General features: G+C 41.8%; 1 protein-coding gene across 1 annotated transcript in view; it reads right to left on the bottom strand.

Moving 5' to 3' along the window:
• Positions 1-385: 385 nt before the first annotated feature.
• The window catches only part of opn7b (opsin 7, group member b), a 133,087-nt gene continuing 111,014 nt past the window's right edge, over positions 386-22,458 (bottom strand). The window contains exons 5-6 of the mRNA XM_033628178.2: positions 9,703-10,037; positions 386-9,613 (exon numbers count right to left, since the gene is read on the bottom strand). Of these exons, the coding sequence (XP_033484069.1) occupies positions 9,113-9,613; positions 9,703-10,037 (836 nt within the window). The 3' untranslated portion in view covers positions 386-9,112. The remainder of the gene's footprint in view (positions 9,614-9,702; positions 10,038-22,458) is intronic.

Genomic DNA, 22,458 nt, shown 5'->3' with positions numbered 1-22,458 from the left:
ACGACATGCTATACTATAACTTTTTTTCATGATTTTGGACGACATGCTATACTATAACTTTTTTTCATGATTTTGGACAACATACTATACTATGAGGTTTTTACATTGATTTTGGATGACCTACTATAGTATACTTTTTTCATGATTTTGGACGACATGCTGTACTATGGCGTTTTTTCATGATTTTTTGTGACGACATGCTATATCACGACGTGCTTCTGTGATTTTGGATCACATACTTTACTATGCCTTTTTTCATTGATTTTTGATGACATGCTATACTTTGACGTTTTTGCATGATTTTGGACAACAAACTATACTATGATGTATTTTCGTGATTTTATGGATGAATTAAAAACAAAGAAAGAGAACATGACAGTAGTGATATTCTTTCCTCAAACCTTGAATTATATTTATTCATCATTCCACTTTACCCCAGAACAAATGATATGCCCTTGGATATTTAACACTTTTCATACAATCCTCAATATTTTTTAATTAAAAAGAAAATACCAAAAGATGTAAACATTTGTCACAATGCATCTGAAAGTTCACTAACAACAGTAATAACAATAATTATAATGTAATGATAATATTTCAAAACCTATATCGATAGACTTTTTTTTTTCAATATATCAACACACAGATACTATGTACAACACATCACATTCAGCCTTGTTTGTGTCTCAGAAACTGGGGGGCTGCAAAACCTCTGACGTGTATGTATTTGCATTTATATATGCTAGCATAATACATTGCAGTCTAAAATTGCAAATCTCCTGAGGACAGTTTTCAGAAGACAAAAGGAAAACAGGGATGCATACAGCTGCAGCCATTCAGACTCTAGTTGCATCCTCCCGATCACATTTAACATTATTTACAGTGGATTAGCACAGACATATAGAGTACATATAGGATTTATCACATCATTCAGACCCAGTGTAGGCTTGTGTAGAGTTCAGTAAGTGCATTATAAACCATTATAAATACTGCATATGAAATTATTCTGCTGATGCAGCCTCATGTCTCAAATGGGATTAACAAAGTCTTTATCATGTTTCCAGGCTGCTTCTCGACAGGTGAGATTCAGAAAGCAATGACAGCTCAGAAAAGCACGCTTTAACAAAAGTGTCGATGCCGTACACTGTTCTGGTGACAACAGGGATTTCTCAGTGCAAGGGCAAATGATAACTGCATCCAGCTCAAACTGTTTCATGCACAATTCCGACATATCAGCGCTTTAATTTCTCTGTAATTAAACTTGCTCGCAGTAAACTGCTCATCCAAGCAGCTGTAATCACATCAAACACTTTTGCTTCTTGGATTTCTTAATATTAAATGCTGCATTCACAATTCAGACAAACAAGCCACAAATACATTCCATAATTAATTGGGAGGTAGAAACTGTCACCTTCATAGAAGCTGCATATACAAAAACATCATAATAGATTAAATTCCCCACTTGGATTATTGTGTCCACAACAACACCACGGTGGGAAATGGATCTTTACTGATAATGGTCAGCTGAAATGGCCATTATATTATGGCTGTGTAATATCAGGGATCTTGTTATTAGGATTTAAGTTCAGCTAAATCTATCCTTTTCTCGCCTACCTATTAAAGGAGCTAAGGAAAAATGGATTCCAGATGCAGTGAGGGAAGCCACAAACCTGGAAGCGGTTTTGCACTAAAACCATATAATAGGAAACATTTATGGAAACACTTTCAAAGCTACCAGTCAGAAGCTTAAATAACAACTCGTAACCCAGCCCCCGGCGACCCTCTGAAGGATAAGCGGTAATAGCTGATGAATGGACCCCCATTTCAAGACACTTCAAGGGGTTTCTCCATCCCCTATTTACACGTTGAGGCTTATACTCATGATACTATATGAATTAAATTTGGCATCTGTACATACACATATCTACATACATGCAAACCAATGTCGACATGAAATCCCTGACATCTGACATATTTATGCGCATTGTTTTGAATGAGTAGAATCAATGGAGATGACCCAGGCGGGGATGGCTAGCGACTCAGAATATAAACCCAGGAACTTGCAGTGTTTGTTCCTCAAGTAAAACAGACTAGAAAAAAAGAGACATCAGAATCAGATTTTCACAGTTATTTTTACCTGGTTTGTATGTCCATCTTTGCCCTAGAGTGGGCCGAGCACAGTGGTCCAGCACTGGACTGGAAACCAAGTCTTTGATATGTATGTTCTTTTAATGGTAACCTGCATATTGGTAGAAAAATACCAGTGACCAAAGCAACGTTTTGGCTTTGACAGTGTAAAGGTGACTGCAACCTTTGGTTCCAGCATGACACTGATCCTTCAGCTTGCACACCCTTTTTTCTTCTTAAATCTTGTGTAGCCAACATGAAACCAGCAATGTATTTCACAGATGAGTAGTCTGTGCAATCGCAGTTTTTCCTGGGAAACAACTGTACCCATGCACAGTTAGTAGGCAACTAACGTATTCACCCTGGAGGTTATAGATGAAGAACCAGTGGTAAGCTGATACCCTGTACATCCATGCAGTTGTGTACAGTGGTTGTTATATAGATGAGTATTGTCTCCAACATCCTGATAAGAATCGTCTACTGTATATGTCAGTGAAAAGGCCTGTTTTTCTTTGCAAACGGCGCCTCTTTTTTTAGCAGTAAGGTTTTCACATCATCATGTGACAGTCAAGGGTTGAAATGAACTGAGACTACAAAACTCCCAGGGCTTCCTTAACCTCCCCTCATAGTTAGCCTCAGATGAAGGATTGGGCAATAGATGATAACTGTTCCATTGCTTTTATTAAAACCTTGATTTGCTCTAATAGTCATATCTGTTTTTTTTGTTTTTTTTAAGGGTGATTTCCGACCTAGAGTTGTCTTGCTTTGGTCTGAATCAGGGACTAATTTTGTTGCACAATTGCCTAGAGTTGGTTCGTGTTCTCACGGCAGCATTTACAAGTGGACCAGATCAAATGCCTTGTGTGAGAAAGCTGCTCTTGATTGGTCAGAATTTCCTTGTGGGAAAAATCCAGGAAGTAAACAAAACGTTGAGGAAGAGTACACTTGCAAGATAAATGCGACACTTTCTAATGTCACAATGGAGGGACAACTACGCAGGTTGATTTTAGCGCTGGTCATCGTGGACTATATTGCTGTCATTGTTCAATTTGGCAGTTTGAAAACGAGGCACGGCTCTACCTAGCATTGGATGTGCTCAATGTGTATATTAAGGCAGTACAGGAGGAGGTGCGCATTAATAATCCTCCAGGACTGTAACTCATGTTTAACCCAAACAATGTGTAATGTGACAGTTGGTTCAGATCGAGGTCAGAACACGTTCTCACCACAAAAAGTTTGTCTGTAACCGGGCCGAGACCACCTCTTCAAGAAGGTCTCGGTCCGGTTGTTTTGGTGCACACCTGAGTGTGATTGCTGTGTTCACACCTGCCCAAACAAACCAAACTTAGGGGGCAAACGAACTTGAGTTCGACTGAACCGAACCAAACAGGGCAGGTGTGAAAACATCCTTAAATAACCATGAATAGTCATGAATAATTATGCTCCAGATTTTGTTTAGTAAAGCTGTGCTTAAATTTTGGAGGGGATATCCTACATTCAGAGCGTGTAACAACTGTCACTGGGTGTTCACTATGGGAAAAAAATATACCAAGGCAGTACCATATTAGATGAATCTGCACCTCATGATTTATGTTCTGTGCCAGAGTAGAAGGTAGTGTGCATCTTATTTACCCTTATCATAAACAAATGTTTCCATTGTTTAATCCAAACCATACCTGAACCACCTGGCCATCGGCTTTTGATACCGACGCACAAGGCTTCCCACAGCATCTGTATGAGATTTAACTAACTCCAGTAGAATCCTATCCACAGCAATAACTTACAGAAACAGCAAGAAAGTCCAAGTAGAGCAGGAGGGAGGAATGGTAGATGGGTCAATCACACACAGTCAGTTTTTTCGTCTGAAACTGTTGCATGTCTAAACATAAATACAACTTTGCGTTGTGTCAATCACGTTTGCACACTGAGTCTCAAACTTTCTTCTGTCATTAAAATTTTCGGAACAGGTTTGATTTTCTGCTCTTTTCACATCTGTCGGAGGCTTTCAGAGACGTTTGACCAAGAATCAGTGAAGAAAATGTGGCGGCAGGACACAGCTGTGACAAGACAGAGGAACAGGGTGCACAGAATCATTTCATACCTCAGATAGCTACTTTCAACAGGTCAGATAGTAATATTCAGGTGGATGATGATGAAGACGAGGAGGATGTGGACCGCACACAGGATGTGGAGACAGAGTGGGAGGATAGCACCGCCCCTTTATGGAGCTACGGTGCGAAAAATGAAACGTGTGTAATGGTTTTTTTTTGGATGATGGATTAAAAAAATGCATCCGAAAAAAAAAAAATGGACTCTGAGTGCAAAGGCCTTTACACGTAAATATAATCCACCAAGGCTGGTTTAAGTTATATCAGGCAAGCGCTGAAACACTGCACAACAATATATAATAGTATAAAACAGGATTTTACAACTCAGTAAAGTTATCATGGGGGCAGTCGTTATATCCTTAATGAAGTAATCAACAGAAACGACCCATTTGAGTTACCAGGAATTGTGTCCTTATACGCCAAAACAGTGTGTTGCTGGATGCTTTGCAGCAAAAATTGAGCCAGGTTTAACATTTTGCCAGAAGTTTTTGTTTGCTACAGGCCTCTGTGTCAATGCAGTGGCCTCACTGAAATGAATGAGGGGGGCTGCATTTCTTCAAGCAGTGCTAATGTCAATCTGAACACAGCCTGAGCCCACAGCTAAACGAATAAGCTGTACTAAGAAGGATCTAACCCCAGGGCTGAGCGTTGTTTGAAAAGCCCAAGCGATCTATTAGTTCAGATGGCGATGGTGGTTTAGTATCATTTTCTTCAAGAATCAGTCAATACCAGTGTTAGTGCAGTAATACGAGGAATGCAGCCGGCAGCAGAACGCATCACATGTGCTGACACGCTTGTTTCGCATTACTTGAAGCAAATTATTTCACGACAAAGCGAGCGAGAGAAGGGAATCGGAACTATGTTTATAGTTGGGTGAAAACTGCACAGAGCTGCAGTTTCCCCGTCTCACCAAGGTAAAGAAAGGACTCATGACATGGCACAGAAATCATGCCAGTCAACACACACAACATGCACAGTGGCAGATCTGATTAATCTTCTCTTCCATGGCAGTTCTTTTTGTCCTTCCACTTGATGACCTATGCTACCAGGGGAAAATTCACAAAACTGCTTGTTGGACAAACACCGCAGTTAAGCTTCAGTATGCTCGCAGGGCATTTTTTATTGGAATCATTTTGGCAGGTGCTGAAGCAAAGCCTTATGTCTCTCAGGTTACAAATCCTTTTATTGAACAACAGGCCGTTTCTAGTCCAAGAGCCGAGAGGAGCACTGACGGAAAGTGGCCTAAATCCATGCATAGACATACAGTAAAGACAATGTCTCCACGTTTGTTATAATGGCTTGTGGAACATGTTTAATATGCCTGATTCAGTGTTTTGTTTTTTTGTTGTTCTTTTGTTGTGCGTCAGACCTGAAAGAATTTGCTGATACGCCGTTAGCTTCTCTCATGAGCTGCACACTCGTACCTCTGCCCATGAAAGCACACGCTCGCAGAGGCACATTATAAAAATACACACACACACACACACACACACACATACACACAGTATAAATAAACCACGATTTTTCTTACTCTCGCTTTCACACACACTCACACACACTAAAGGTTATCTGACCACTTTAAAGGAGCATTCCTGTTTAATTACAGTTTTGGGTCTTATTTTCAAAGGTTCGGACATCATTCCTGTCGGTACTAAAAACATACTGATCAAGAAATCTGGAAATGTGACAACATTACTGCAGAGTAGTCTGATGAAGGATGCAAGTTTCATCTCACGCCAGTTTCAAACAAAGCCCCAGGTTTGCTGAACTCATTTTGGAAGAGAAAATGAGTAGAAACAAATCTCCACAACTATCCTCTGTCAACATTAGGGGTGTAAATCACTAGTGTCATCACAATATGATATTTGATATATTTGCCGATATTACAAAGTCTGTCATGACACGATTACGTTTCGATGCGATTCAGGGGCTGCGATTGATGTGATACAATATCATATGATCATTTAACACAAACTGTTACAGCAGAAGCTGCCAGCCGTTTCTTTTTTGCTTTTGGCCATTAAAAATAAACAACAAATAAGTAATTAAATAACTAACCACAGAAATGCAGTTAAGTTTTATGTTAAATTGACTCCACTAACACATAAAACAGCACATGGGAAAAGTTTACCTTCAGAACTGTCTGACTTTCTGGAGGAAATCTTCGCATTTGAACCAAAATCTTTTCCCTAAAAAAACAACATCATTTAACAAAATTATCAATTTAGGTTCAATAATAACTGTCAAGGCTCAGAGACAAAACAGTTGTTATTTGCTCATCACCCATCATTAGCTTAAGCACTTCAACACTTAACCACTGCATAAATTAGCCTTGCGGCTAGCAGAGATTTCCTGTACTCATAGCTTAACAAATCACATGTACTGTTTAGTTTTTCTTACATACTGTTGCATTTCCTCCTGAATTTCAGCCTGAGTGCACATTTTTTCAGCTCAACATAGCTGAAACAGAGCAGCTAATGTTGCTGCAAGACTTTCAAAATAAAAGCTTGTAAGATGATTGAATGGATCTATGTTTTCACTTTGCATCGATGATACCGGATGTTTGATCTTTGATTTGTTATGTCGCTCCAGATTGATGGATTGTTACACCCCTAGTAAACATCCATCCAGACTTCCTGGCAACTTTGACCCACTGTATTTGCCGTGATTGTGCACACAACATTTTCCTCTGCAATTACGGATTATTACTAGCATCACTTTCAGTTTAACAATAAATGTTTTAATGAATCTGGCTAAATCCTGGCTTGTTCACAGCCTGTGTGATCATCTGATCTTGTTGCTTGCCCTGTCTGACTTTGTTGTGAATCTGTCGCAGTGACTTTCCAGTGTTATTCCCAATATGACATTTTATGAATTTGATACGGGTCATGCAAACAGAACCGTGTGAATATTCCAAATTAGGCCTTTTTCCAGCATAGTATTTTCTGATTAAGATGTGGGATATGCCGATATTATTTGGGTTTTGGGAGCAGTCTTTGAACATGCGTACAACACATTTCAATATGTGTCTCAATTGGGGTTTATCCCACAGTTTGTGATGCACGACCTCTATCATGTTTGCGGTCAGCTCTGTACGTTGTCAAGGATGTGTTGTATCCAAACCAACTGACCCTCATTTTACGAGGCTGGTATAGAGGTACATGCCCAAAACAAAAGCCCACGTTTCTGGATGGAAGGAGAAACACACCTACTTTAAAACATTATGAAAGACTTGGATATCAACTAGTGTTTGGATACACCATGACCTTTTAAAAGAGGGTAGCTGAAGGAACGAAAGAGGGAGACTGTTCACATGGTCAAACAAGTCTGCCACCTGTGGAAAACTTCTGCTTTGATGCAAAGACGCAAAATGTCACGAGCAGCTCCAGCTGTTTCACGTCAGTGCACGTTAATCGCAGTATGCACAGCTGCTTGTAAATGGGAATATTAGTCGAATGTTCATTTTCATTGGCAATGTATATAGCTTAGTAGGAATATTGTCTTGTTCAGAGTAAGGGCAAAAAACATAACTATGTAAGCACAGTCAGTGTTTCCAGATCTCAGAAATTACTTTGGTGAGCACATTGTTATCATAACCAATATAGTCTATAACCTAAACTATGAAAATAAGTCCCAAAGTGTAAATAAACTGAATTCCTCTTTAACTTTGCACTGCTCCGGGGCTCGTTTTTAAGATGAGATTGCGACCTGACTGCACCAGATCAGCCTCCTGGAAATAAAAGATGCCAATGTATGAGCATAACTCGCTCCTCTTCTTATCACCCTCCTCCATCAGGTCTATATGAGCCAGCTCTTTTTTATGAACACTTTTAAAGCAGCCACATAACTATGACCTTGTTGTTTTAAATAACTATCATATCTCCGTTACACAAAAATGAACAGGACCTTTCACTGACATCCGATATTTACCTTGATCAGTGTATTGATTGTGTAATTTTGCCTAGAGTTTTATATACATCATTCGTACAAAAATGCTATTGTTTAAATACTGTCCAGCATATTGTCCAATACAACAACGTGAGCTTTTTCAGATGATGGTCTTTAGAAGCTGTACACTGTGGACCACTCCTCAAACAGGCTTTGATCTATCGGTCTCTACATTGAGTGTATTGAGAGAGTAGAGCTTACGGAGTGTTGTAGTTTTGGTTATCCTAAGCCCTGTCCCAACCCTGCTGCTTCTCTAATTCAGTGTACTATCCTGATCACAGCTGATTAGGAAAAAATGACACTGGCAACAGGAATCAATACAACACTCTGGGGAAATAAGAGGATGTTCATTTTCACACCTTTGAGACGTCAATGTCTGAGGAGTGCAGTGAGGAGAGAGAACTATAATCCCAGTAGATAACACCAGCAACCCTGTGGTCCTTCAGTTTGAGGCATGCATTGATAAATACCTATCAATCACAGTACTCGTAATAAATACATAAAAGGTAATTTAGGGAGTAGAAAGTTTCCAGCTTGGACTGATTTGCATCGTGAGTCCATGGATTCTCAGTCTGGTTTGCTTAATGTTGATCAGTCAAAGTGACAGACAGCTACTGATGTGCGTTAATTTGACCTGATGAAATATTAATGTTCACATCTGTGGTTGCATGTTGGCTGTTCGGCTTGCTTATCGTCCTGGCTTCTACCTTCGCAGTCCTTTTTTTTGGCAGTATCACATATTTGAGGCTTGAGAAAAGTTCTTAAATTTTGAACTTTAAAGTTATAACATTTTTTTTTCCTTTGATTAATCTTTATCTTTTTGTGTTTCATTGCATTTACCCTTTGCCTTGATTTACAGTTAGTGTCTTTCATCCTTCATTCTTGCCATCTTTTCTCAACCTTCTCACTGTCTGGCCGTGTTTGTTTCTCTAAAGGAAGTCGCTCTGCAGCTCATTGGAGAGCTGACTGACAGCCACCTCGCTATTTGTTGATCCTTTAAGTATCCTGGCAGTCTGCTGGGGGCTGTATTCTGTTAGGTTGTCTCTGTTGCCAGCGACTGTTTCAGGGCAAGGACAGTGTCTGCAGGTCCCGTGGTTCTCCGGTAGCCCATTTGACAACCTTGTGGAGTTGCACTCTTCTTTGTGATGGGGTTGCCTGCAAGTTCCCTTCTGTGCAGAGCTGTGCGGACACAGACACCCACAGAGTGTCCGTCTGCACTGGGCCACATCCCGACACAGGGACTTGCGGAAGTTGGGCTTGAACACCAGATAGACAATGGGGTTGTAAAGGGTGGAGGACTTGGCAAAAATAGCTGCCAGAGCAAAAGCCATGGGTGGTACAGTTGTTGGGTTACCAAATGCTGCCCACATGGAGACAATGGCGTATGGACTCCATGCCGTCAGGAAACCGATGCAAACTGCCACGGAAAGCTGGAAAGAGACACAAAATGAATTTGTCACATAAACACATATTTACTTCCATCTATGTAATATGTTGGAAAGTGGTCCTATGCATTTACCTTAATGATAAGTGCATGTGCGTTGGTGATCTTGTTCTGCGGGGACATGTGCTGCTGCACAGCTTGGCGGGAGCCCCGGACGGTCAGGAGGATGAATGTGTAGGACAGGAAGATGACAGTGCATGGCACAATGTAGCAGAAGAAGAAGAGGCAGACGATGTAGCTCATAGCCGCAAAGTCTTGGCTGGGTGCATGCCAGTTGATGCAGCACGCTGTTCCGTAGGGCTCGGCTCCGTACTCTCCCCAGCCCGACAGAGGACCTACAGCAAAAACTCCAGCGTAGCACCACACCCCAGCAACCAGCAGGCAGGCGTGGCAGTAGGAGAACTTGTTACCTGAGGAAGAACACGGCAGGGTAGAGACAGAGGCAGAGGAGGGAGAGTTGGTGGAGCGATTACTGATGGATGAGGACTCGAGGAAGGGTACAAAAACAACAGCATAGCAACAATATGCTAATGAAGCATATTAAATCTGGTTACCTGATGCTGAGAACAATGAGTGAGGAGGGGAAAGAGGAGGACAGAAGGAAGAGGATGATAATATACAATAAGTGATGAACAACTTGATGTTAAATTTCCCTAGAGAGGATGGGTACTTCTGACAAGAAAATCATGGATAAAAATGAAGAAACTCATTTCACCCAGCCAGTCATACTTTGATTTGAGGCATACTCACACAGGAATCGATCTTGAAACGGTACTGCAATAAAACGTATGTTGATGACGATGATAAACTAAAGTCATTTTTACTCTATGGATAGACCTAGATAGATCCAAACAGTGTGTCATGCAGCAGAAGTTAACAGACAGCTGTCAGTCAATCTGTAGTGTTGGGGATATCCGTCAACGTACACGACCATTTTTCACTGCAAAGTTTGTGCTGAGGTGAGGAGGAATTGAAAGCAGCATGGACATAACGAAAAGAGGGGACAATAAGTGGAGGTGAGAGAGGGAGGACAGCTCAGCTCCTTCAGGTAGTGCGAATTTTTGCAACAATTCACATAAAAACTTAAATTAACGTATGAAATGTGAGGATACTGCATTTATATTTCTAGAAGGATGAACAGTTGTGGAGCACACTCCTGTCATTGTGCCAGAATGTGAATTATCCACGAGAAAACTGAACCGTCGACTGTAATTGGGTTAGACGAGGGCTTCTTCAGTGTGGAATCAGTGAGGAGGAGAACACAGGGAGCCTTATCTATGACACCACACAGCCTCTTCAGCTGGATGTCAGCCCATCTTACCCTTCAAGCTGAGGGTGACGGGTGGTGATTGAGCCCTGTGGCACTCACTGAACTGTGTGGTGCAAGGGAAGGGGGCTGGTTAGCCATTACAGATGGCCTTTATCTGATGTGAAGCATCCCTTCACTGATCAAGCTCTCCAGCTATCTGAGTGGCACATGAAGGATTCAACCTAAGATCTTTTCTCATGGATAGCTGAACTCAATTTCTAACAATCTCCCCAAACATGTGCTCTCACAGTTTAAATAGGAATGTATGAAACTTTTCTTTCATTTCTAATTCCAGTACCTCAACTCAGGGTACGTGATGAAACTGTATTCTGATTCCAGCCCTCCCTTTTACTACCCCAAAATATGAGCTCTATATAATACTTTTAAGGTATTTACAGGTAACATGAGGCCAAGGATTGTTGTGTCGCATACAACTAAAGCTCAGTTAGACTGGTACTGGAAACAATTTTACTGGTTTTCAGGGTTAGTGGCAGAGTACGCCATTTCTGCACTGGATTCAAGAAGCACAAACGTTAAATATGATACTAACAGAACAATGGCACAAGGCATGGCTAAAGTACAACAAATGTAACTTAAACAAAAGAAGGACATTCTTCAAAGAAGCGCCTAGTTTAAAAATGACTTTTTGCTTATCTCACTGACTCTCCTTACAATGCATCAGAACTTTATTAAGTTATTGTCAGTGCAAATGGAACAATCTACGGCTTCACATTCAAAGCGTTCAACTGGCAAAACACAAGCTGGCTTTTATCATGAAGTAGCCACAGGATATTCAGTGTATTTGTCACCGCGGTTTGTGCTGACCACAATTGTTCATCTGAAATATGTCTAAAGCCCCGTTTCCACCAAACACTTTCAGTATGGTACCTTTGGAACCAACAGTAACCCTTCAGGCATGGTACTAGACCCCAGTGTTTCCACTCCAAATAGTACTCTTTCACGTGGACAGAGTTGTTATGACTCACTGCTCCATCCGGCACTCATTGTATTTCCTTCTTTATCATCTACAGAGCGAGGCTGCCTGGGGACATTTTCAGAAGAAAATAAAACAGGCTGCAGTGAGAGTCTCTCTACGTGGGATATTTAAAAATAGCGGGTTTCTGCATTTAGTCCTTCATAGGCAAGCTCAGGGGTTCAGTGTTGCCGGAGCCCATGGGAACGACTCTACGCAATGCTTTTTTTTTTCTCCAAGTGAGGATTAGAATATATGTAGTTCACTTAACAAAGCCGAAAATAATACATACAAACAATTGTGGATCCACTCGTTACTAAAAGTGTATGTCATATAAAAACTAAAGTAATGGTCAAAGTTGTCATGTGGAATATTAAAGGTGTGTTGATTGATTCACATCGTCAACTCATGCATTGAGTAACGGGTCCATGTCATTGGTCCAACAGCCCATTGGTTCGACATCCCATTAGTCCGACTGTCCGCAGTGCTGAATGGCTCGCGGTGGGCGTATGGTGCGCCGCGACCAGCTCTGGGTCAGCTGGGAAAGGCTTGAGGCGGAGCAGGCTCACGGCTTATGTGTTTGTCACTTTCTTTTTCATTTTAACCCACACCATGATCTTTTCCTGACCCTAACCAAGTGGTTTTTGTGCCTAAACCTAACCAGACCTTAACCACAGGGCATCATGATGATTTCGGAACGGACGTCGGAACAATGGGTTTAATATGGTCGGAACAACGGGATGTCGAACCAGTGGGCTGTCGGACCAACGGGCAGTTCCCTTGAGTAACATTACAAGTTAACGTTCCACCTTAAAAGTCACCGGCAGTCGGCCCCGTGAATGAAGTAATTTTTCTCCGACTACAGCTGCTGTGAGAGGCAGCAAAACCAGCCACAGCTCAGCCCTGAGCAGAGTGACCGTCCACTTCTGACCAATCAACAGACTGCAGTGTTCACAGCTCCACCTTTTAGTACCAGATCTGTGTGCTACGTACCCCAACAGAGGGGGGACCAAAAATGGGGACGGTACAGAACAGCTCCATTGGTACCATCCACAACTTTTCGCAGTGGAAAGGGAAAGAAAGCATGCCAAACTGAACTGAACTGTGCTGTGCTGTACTGCTTGGTGGAAATGGGGTTTAAGATAACAGTCTGTGATCTGTTAGATGAAGAGCTGTAGTCGATAAGCTGCACACTTCCTTCTCCTAAGACAGGCCCACTGTTGTGAGGTAATGAAATCAGATTGCAGTTAAAATTACTTTTGACTGATTTCTTTATTCAAACATGAGCTTGTTTGGCTGCACTGTAAACAGACAGATCAGCTGCTTGTCTGTTGTATTTCTGACTAACTAGCTGCTCAGTACAGGCTGTTCTCATGCACTGTTCTCACTTATACATATGAAAAGTAATACACCACAGCTCATATACAGTACAGGCCAAAAGTTTGGACACACCTTCTCATTCAATGCGTTTTCTTTATTTTCATGACTATTTACATTGTAGATTCTCACTGAAGGCATCAAAACTATGAATGAACACATGTGGAGTTATGTACTTAACAAAAAAAGGTGAAATAACTGAAAACATGTTTTATATTCTAGTTTCTTCAAAATAGCCACCCTTTGCTCTGATTACTGCTTTGCACACTCTTGGCATTCTCTCCATGAGCTTCAAGAGGTAGTCACCTGAAATGCTTTTCCAACAGTCTTGAAGGAGTTCCCAGAGGTGTTTAGCACTTGTTGGCCCCTTTGCCTTCACTCTGCGGTCCAGCTCACCCCAAACCATCTCGACTGGGTTCAGGTCCGGTGAGTTTGGAGGCCAGGTCATCTGCCACAGCACTCCATCACTCTCCTTCTTGGTCAAATAGCCCTTACACAGCCTGGAGGTGTGTTTGGGGTCATTGTCCTGTTGAAAAATAAATGATCGTCCAACTAAACGCAAACCGGATGGGATGGCATGTCGCTGCAGGATGCTGTGGTAGCCATGCTGGTTCAGTGTGCCTTCAATTTTGAATAAATCCCCAACAGTGTCACCAGCAAAACACCCCCACACCATCACACCTCCTCCTCCATGCTTCACAGTGGGAACCAGGCATGTGGAATCCATCTGTTCACCTTTTCTGCGTCTCACAAAGACACGGCGGTTGGAACCAATGATCTCAAATTTGGACTCATCAGACCAAAGCACAGATTTCCACTGGTCTAATGTCCATTCCTTGTGTTTCTTGGCCCAAACAAATCTCTTCTGCTTGTTGCCTCTCCTTAGCAGTGGTTTCCTAGCAGCTATTTGACCATGAAGGCCTGATTGGCGCAGTCTCCTCTTAACAGTTGTTCTAGAGATGGGTCTGCTGCTAGAACTCTGTGTGGCATTCATCTGGTCTCTGATCTGAGCTGCTGTTAACTTGCCATTTCTGAGGCTGGTGACTCGGATGAACTTATCCTCAGAAGCAGAGGTGACTCTTGGTCTTCCTTTCCTGGGTCGGTCCTCATGTGTGCCAGTTTCGTTGTAGCGCTTGATGGTTTTTGCGACTCCACTTGGGGACACATTTAAAGTTTTTGCAATTTTCCGGACTGACTGACCTTCATTTCTTAAAGTAATGATGGCCACTCGTTTTTCTTTAGTTAGCTGATTGGTTCTTGCCATAATATGAATTTTAACAGTTGTCCAATAGGGCTGTCGGCTGTGTATTAACCTGACTTCTGCACAACACAACTGATGGTCCCAACCCCATTGATAAAGCAAGAAATTCCACTAATTAACCCTGATAAGGCACACCTGTGAAGTGGAAACCATTTCAGGTGACTACCTCTTGAAGCTCATGGAGAGAATGCCAAGAGTGTGCAAAGCAGTAATCAGAGCAAAGGGTGGCTATTTTGAAGAAACTAGAATATAAAACATGTTTTCAGTTATTTCACCTTTTTTTGTTAAGTACATAACTCCACATGTGTTCATTCATAGTTTTGATGCCTTCAGTGAGAATCTACAATGTAAATAGTCATGAAAATAAAGAAAACGCATTGAATGAGAAGGTGTGTCCAAACTTTTGGCCTGTACTGTATAACCCAGTTATCATTAACTAGTTCTTGTGCCAACATAATCAGTAAGGCTGCGATCACGTGACCAATAAATTAGTATATAGAGCGAAAGTGCGGGTGAGGTGGTGGATGGGTCAAACAAACGTAGGACTTTCCCGGTTTCACGGTGCTGTGGCCGTGCTGCTTGCTTTCTCCGGTTTTACGCTAGGCTCGGCTCCTTTCAAAGACTCCTTGCGAAGCACTCCTCTGGGGTTTTTTCGGACCTAATTGTATTGCGGAGTTTTGCACAGCGGCGACTGGATCTTTGCTCTCAAACCACAAAAAAATGTGATGGCACAACAGTCTCCTTCAGTACATTATTCTATGCTTTCTTTTGATTTTCACATTGGCTAGTCATCCTGTTTAATTTGTCTTCTGATTAAATCGGAACCTCTGAAACAAGTTGTAGGAAGCCTCTGCAAGTAATTGGTTGCTGGCAGACACTCTGTGCTGCAATAAAATGGTTAATCAGCAGTGCCGTGCACTGTAGAGCCAATGCGCTGCTGGTTCTGCCGGCCTGAATAGAATATAATGTCTACTGTTGTGTACACCATTTATAGACTGAGCTGAGTAGTGATTCGCGGGTCGACCCGTAACCCGCGGGACCCACAAATGGACCTGCGGGTCGGGCAGCAGTGATCGTCTGTTAAATCGGTCTATAAATGATATTTTGACATTATTGGCTATTACCGTCATGGCATCCGAAGGTACTGATGCGTTGAGCAGGTGACAGTCCGCGGCCGTTTTCAAAACACACTTGTGTTACGCACTCCAAAAGAAACTTCACTAAACTTTAAACAATAATTTATTGTACAAAACGGGGGAAACAAACGTTGACAAAAACGGTTCCATAATTCATATTAAATTCAAAAGATAACGAAAAAACAGCTACAAGTTAGAGGGAATAGTGCTAAAGTGGTAAAACTTGGCATTGATCCACAGCCTCAGATGGATGCGCTCAAGCCTGCCATGCACAAGCTCTGTTGGTAGGCGATACTATATTTTCACATTTTTAACAATGCAATTTAAAAGTTTTGATTTTTATTGATAACCTACATTTACCAACAACAAAAAGACTACATTTAGCACCAAAAAAAAAATGTAAAAAAAAAAAAATCAAAGGAGGGCGGGTGCTACGCTTTCGTTGTTGCAAATATCAGTGGTAACTGCCATAAGTGCGCACTGCAGAGTGGCGGTGAATATCAAGCCAGTAGGATACACACACAGGGACTCACACGTACTAACATGCAGGAGCAGCAGTTCAATCTACCACAACAGCAGAGAAGCTCACCATATCTTTGTTATATCAATGTTCTGAATGTCTTTTACAACAGGACAGACAGTCCACCAGTAATTCTGTTGTTAGTTAACTGTTAGTCACTCCTCTTTAACTGTAAAGCAATTCCCAACTCCCCTCTTCATTTTCTGCCATTCGTACACCACCACCCCTTTTGTCATTACACTGTCCTATTTTGTGAACAAGGATGTGTCTGAGTCATCCACCCCCCAGTCTTTTGTCTGATGGTCTTCGATCCAATGCTCACAAGTTCATCAGAAGTCATTGGTGGCTGCAGATTAAACCTAATAGGAAGCACCAAATCTATGTGCTGCTGTTAAATCACCAAGTGGGGGCTAATCTGTCTGTCGTCAGGGGTTCATTAAGAACAGCAGCACTCACATGAGATACTCCAGCTGTGACAAAAAACCGATAAGAGACAGAAAGGAAAAAGCACTCTCCATCACCCGCACCCATCTCCCTAATGCTGTATCTCCTCTGCTGTCCATATAAGTGTTCGTTTCATCAGCTGCACCTTGGAGCACATTCCTTAGTGCTTGGCTCATGGATAGAGCCTTAACACTGCCATCCTCTACAAAAATGGTTTAGGATAGTTCTTCACAAGGGTTTGTAGGAATGGTTTTTAAGCAGGCACACTATCAGTATGTCTCAGTGTGCAGTCTCTCTCTCTGTCTCTGACCCATGCGCTAAAACTTAAGACTGCCCATCGGCAAGGAAGTGAGTCTGTATATGTATAGTATACATTGAAAGCCTCTGCAGGTCTTGTTTTTCTCTTCTCATTTTGTAGCTCTGATATTCAGACTCAAGCACATGTGCAAATCCTAGGAGGACTGTTTAAAATGCGATGCGGTATATTAACTTGGAATAGACATCTTATGGAAACAGTTTGCTGCCTCATCACTTTTATAAAGAAATATGTGTAGAACTCATGCTCTAAATAATAATACTCCAGTGGAATATCTTATTACATACTCAGTTTATTTAACATGTTTCCTCTTTTTACAACAGCGTAGAAGCTATGTCATATTTCAAAAAAATGTGAGCGTTTCTAATTCTGATTTCAACGCATCACAAAATTCACATGTGTTCAAACCAATTAAACCAGAGTTTATTGTCCTTTGACAGCTGATACAGTTGACACCTCTTCATAACAACTCCACATGTGGAAACTGAATCTTATGTCAGCAGCCCACAAATGTTATCATGGTTTTTCATTCTCCTTCCCCCCAGTAAGCCAATCCTCAGACATTTTTGGTGTTATTCCATAAACGCAGTTTCTATACTCTACTTGTTTCTTTTCTCATGTAAAGCACGTCATGGAACCGGCTCATAACTTCCTCATAAACCCACTCATTTATGTTTGGCAGATTCTTCACGAGGGGAAATTGGTCATTTCCAGACCTCTTATTCACATGAAAATGAGCTCCTCTAACACAAAGAAATGAGGCGAAGCAGCAGTTTGGCCTGTAGGTGTACACATTTTGATGTCCACGTCTGTATAAAGTAATACAGGAGCTGCTCCAATGTTAATGTGCGTGACACCAGCAGGCAGTTTTTGCAGTTTCTTTGTGCTGGTTTTGTGTGTGTTCAAGATTTTACATTAAAGCTGGGGTAGGCAGTTTAATTTTGGCTTCATTGGGCAAAAATCCCATAATAAACTGATCATACTGTAATTCAAGTGATCTTAAAGAACACTCAACTTCTGCATGTCCTCTTGGCACAGTTTTTAGGCTTTAGAAATTCTAGACTGTGACGGGAGACTTTGGCCCATTGCAGGTCCTTTCAGAGACAGAGGCCATTCCTATTGGCTGTTTTACAAATGCAGATACACATACATGTCCCTTCAGTGAAAGCTTGATTCAATGGCGCACAATCCTGCAGAGGGAGTTGCTATTACAGCATTTGGAACATCCACCTGCACTGCAAAGGAACTTAAAAAAGGAAGATGGACTCATCAAAACAGAATAGAAGAGAGTCGCACAATAAACAAAATAAAATCTGTCAATACCGGCGAAGTGCTTCACAGATGGACAGAAAATGTTGATAATAGTTTAGTCTCCTGCTGTGGCTTCATGTTCACGTTAATGTTGCTCATGTTTGTGAGCGTCTGCCTCACCCCCGCCAGCGTTACAGATCAGCAAACTTTCTGTTGCTGCCGCTGGCCACCAGCCAGTTGTGACACCTGGTGCTAGGGGGGGTTTGTTTAAGCTGAATCTGAGCCGCTACAGCCACCGACCGAAAGTCCGTCTCCAGAGCTGCTGCCTGCTCTGCTTTGGGAAACAGTTCACAGCGACAGGAAGTGAGGTGGAAAGACCGTGGGGTGGCTACCTAGTTCATTCTTGTCTCATTTATGGTCTAATAGACCCTTTTACTGTTAGTAAACAGTGTGACGTTTTTGGTGGGTGGGGCTTAGCTGGAGGCAAAACACTTCTCCACAGACATTATCTAGCACTAGCTAGCAAGTTCTGTTGGCTTGTTTTAGACAATGGAGAAGATGATGCGAGTGGTGCATTCAGAAATATTCATTTTGAACGGAGCAGCAGAGCGCCGATCAGAGTGAATGTGTGATTAACTTCACTGTCACTAATTCATACGAAATATAACGCTGCATTTCTTCGACCAACAGGGCTCCCATGTTAGTGTAGATCGTCAGACTAATTTATGAACACACCATGTCAAGTCACTCACTCTCCGGGACTGCGAGTGTTACTTGAATAAGTAAACACTGACCAACGGGACCAGACTGGCCGACCCGTATGCTCTCACTCAGTGGATGGATGATGTCACAGGAAACTTTGTGGTTGATTACTTTGCCAATCTTACAAAGGAGGACGACACTTGAATGGTTTCCTCCAGTTTGTGGTGCTATCGAAACTAAAGTTAGCGTTACAGAGAAATCCAATATTCCTCTTAATACCGCACCAGTTTCTCCAGCTTTTTTCCCCTGTCCTTTTCCAGATTTCTGCGAGCCCCTAGCTTTAACAAATGATTCAGCTTTTGCTCTAAAATGCTGTTAATTTATCCTCATTTTCTAATTCCATTAATTTGCCTCTCTTTGTAATCATCTACAAACTGGGCAAAACATTTAGCTTGAGGCCTCATAAGACAAGTAAACAACTGTGACTTGGGGAACAGTTACAGTACTTTTCTGGAGCCAACAATTCAACAGTCAACAACAGAAATGCAAATGATCTCAACAACAAACATTTATAGCCGACATATTCACCACCAGAGAGAATAGACCATATACTGCTAGTTTCCTTTTGCTCTTACTTTAACGGTTTCCTTTTAAAATGTCACATTAGACTCACACAGCAGCTATAAAAAGAAAAAAAACTGTGCCTCATTGCCTGCAAGTATCATAAACGTAAAGACTGCAGAGGCAATTATTCTCCTTACCTCCATGCTGCTGGCGTACATCAGCATATCTACATCATGTGTAACCCGCTGCTGATGGGGTTTTCTTGTCAATTGGTGCCTGACAATAAGTTGTCTGAAATTGCTGGTGCTGCAGGTCTGCAATTATTGTCTGAATCTTTGTATCAGTGATGCTGTGTGTCCCTGTTGATGGTGTATTTGTGAGAATGTGTGTGTCTGTGGAGGGGAGCTGTCCGCTCGAGTGTATGAGCTGGTTTAGAAACAAGAGGACAGCGTGTTTCAACAGTGTTTCTGTAAGCTGCGTACATTTGTACAAGGTTTCTAGCAGGAAAGTCTCATAAAGGCGTAATTATTTATGCTCATTTGCATTTCAAACACTTTTATTTGTGAAGCTTGCAGTCTTTGGGGTTTTATGCCCTGCATTAAAGACTGTTCCTCTGAAAAACAGACAAGAGGAGCTCTTTAAAAACACAGCCTTGACTTCAATTACACTGTGCCTATTAGCAGAAATCGTTAAATCCACTGTAGTCTGGAATAGATCTCTAATTCTGTTCGGAGGCTGCTGGCTGGTGCACTAATGTTTTCAAAGTCCTGTGAAGCTGGATGTAGACAAACAAAGTTAGCTCAATTATGTGATGAACATATAAGCATCAGATCTGTTCAGTCTCCAGCTGCGTGTAATGACTCATCCATGCTGCCAACATGGCACTTCCTCTGCCTTCTGCTACATGCTGCTGTTACTAGTTGTGCTGATTTCTTCCTCGACCAAATCTTCTGTTCTCTTTTGCTATTACAGTAATTGTGCTTTGTTCAGGTATCTTTAACCTTGAGTGTCACACATTATAAATCCCGCTGATACAGTATGTGTCAGATTGGCTCCTTTCTGTGTACCCCTGCGGTGCGTATGGACGAGTGTGCATGTGTTGAGCATATCAATGGGAACATCCCTGGATTCTGCACCCCGGGATGCAGATTCCTGGGGTCAGATGATAAAACTCTGTGTAGATGTGTGACTAAAACTGTGTGTAAGCACAAAGGCAGAAATGTGCATACGCATTTTTTTCATCAGATTTATAAAGCCGTGTGTACGCCTGATTCTGTTGTATGAATCTCAATCATTGCTTTGCTGGCCTCATTTCCACAGTGGGTGTAACTGGATATAGAAAGGCCCTTAAACATGTATTTGCATATCAATACTTATGTCCCTCTATCATTCATCAGACCTGTCAATGAGAAGTATTGTAAAGAAAGTGCAATTTCACCAACTGTGTTACATCAGCAAAGTTCTCCAGCAGTACCAGTGCAGCTGTCATTACGCACAGCTGTGGCTATTTGTAGCGTCTGTGCCACTAATTCATCACATTTCTGCAAACTATCATCGCGGTACAATCTTAATCATCATTATTATTAAACCTCAGAAGGATGATCGATGAGTCATTCATATAATGCTCATGATGAAAGTGAGTTTACAAGTGCTACCAATTATCACTAACATGGAGATGAATGAAAATAATAATAATAATTCATCACTCTTATATAATTTGAAATTAACTTCCTAAATGTACCTTTGATAGATGTTTAAAGAGCGCCATGCAGCCTGCAAAAATGATAACAATCAGTGGAATTAGCAAACAACCTAAAAACAATGGGTTCATCCCAATACCTGATCTGACATCCACATTTCCATCACTTGCGCCTCTTCCTCGCGTCTTAGCTCTGCCTTTCTAAGACATCCTCGCGTCTTAGCTCCAATGTCAGCTGGGATAGGCTCCAGCATCCCGCGACCCCCAAGAGGATAAGCGGTTACAGGAAATGAATGAATGATTGTAAGTTCATTATTAAATAACCCAGAATAAGATGTGGTGTCACAGTGATACACTTGAGTTGAAGCTCTTATTTGTCTTTCCTCTGGTATGAAACTCCAGTGATGTTGTGATGTATTAGATCAGTCTGATCAGCTGCAGCGCTGCGCTGTCCAATCAATAACTGATATGCAATCAGGGGGTGTGTCGGTTGATAACAGACTTGGCGGAGGACGCACTTGTGTGTCCTCTCTTCCCTCTCCACTGAAAGCCTCCTCTCCTCAACTCCTGACACCTCTGAGCGCATTTAGCAAATTGAGACGTCCTTCAAGATGAGATTAGATTAGAAAGTTTTTATTGTCCCCGAGGGGCAATTTGATTTGCAACAGCAGTAGACAACCAAATTCACACCATAAAACAGTACAATACACAGAAACATAAATAAATACAAATATTAGATGTCATCAGGTGAGTTACCATGACCACATTCTCAGAACCCATCGGCTGTATTTGGCGTCTGACTTCCGGCAGACGGCAAATACAGCCTCTGGGGGCAGACCCCCGATTTTTTGGCATTCCGGTTTGATTTGGGCGGAGGAGGCGAATTTCCGTTTCTGACTTCCGTTTATATATAAGTAAATATGCTGAACCATTGCGTAGGGATCAGCCGCCGATATTAGCCAAAAACGTGCATCAGCATCGGAACGGACTGCATGGAAAAATGCCGATCCAAGAACTCTAATCCAGTTTTTCATGGAGTCCGATCCAGGTTTTCCGACCAGCCCAGTGTTCCGCGATTTAAGCAGTCCATTCCAGTGATCCGCTCCAGCTCTTACTATCAATCCACCAGGCCAGGATGCAGAAGGCAGACACACACAGAGAGGGTAGGAAGAGTAGCGGTCAACTTAGTTAACTATTTGTTTTCTGCTCTGTTTTTTTTTTGAGAGTGATATTTTTATTTGGTTTACACTCTCACTGTTTAAGTAAAGAGCACTGATGG

Source organism: Epinephelus lanceolatus, chromosome 8 (genome assembly GCF_041903045.1).
Source record: "Epinephelus lanceolatus isolate andai-2023 chromosome 8, ASM4190304v1, whole genome shotgun sequence".
Classification (NCBI taxonomy): domain Eukaryota; kingdom Metazoa; phylum Chordata; class Actinopteri; order Perciformes; family Serranidae; genus Epinephelus; species Epinephelus lanceolatus.
The sequence above is the reverse complement of the archived record's forward strand: the minus strand, read 5'-3'. Positions and strand labels throughout refer to the sequence as shown.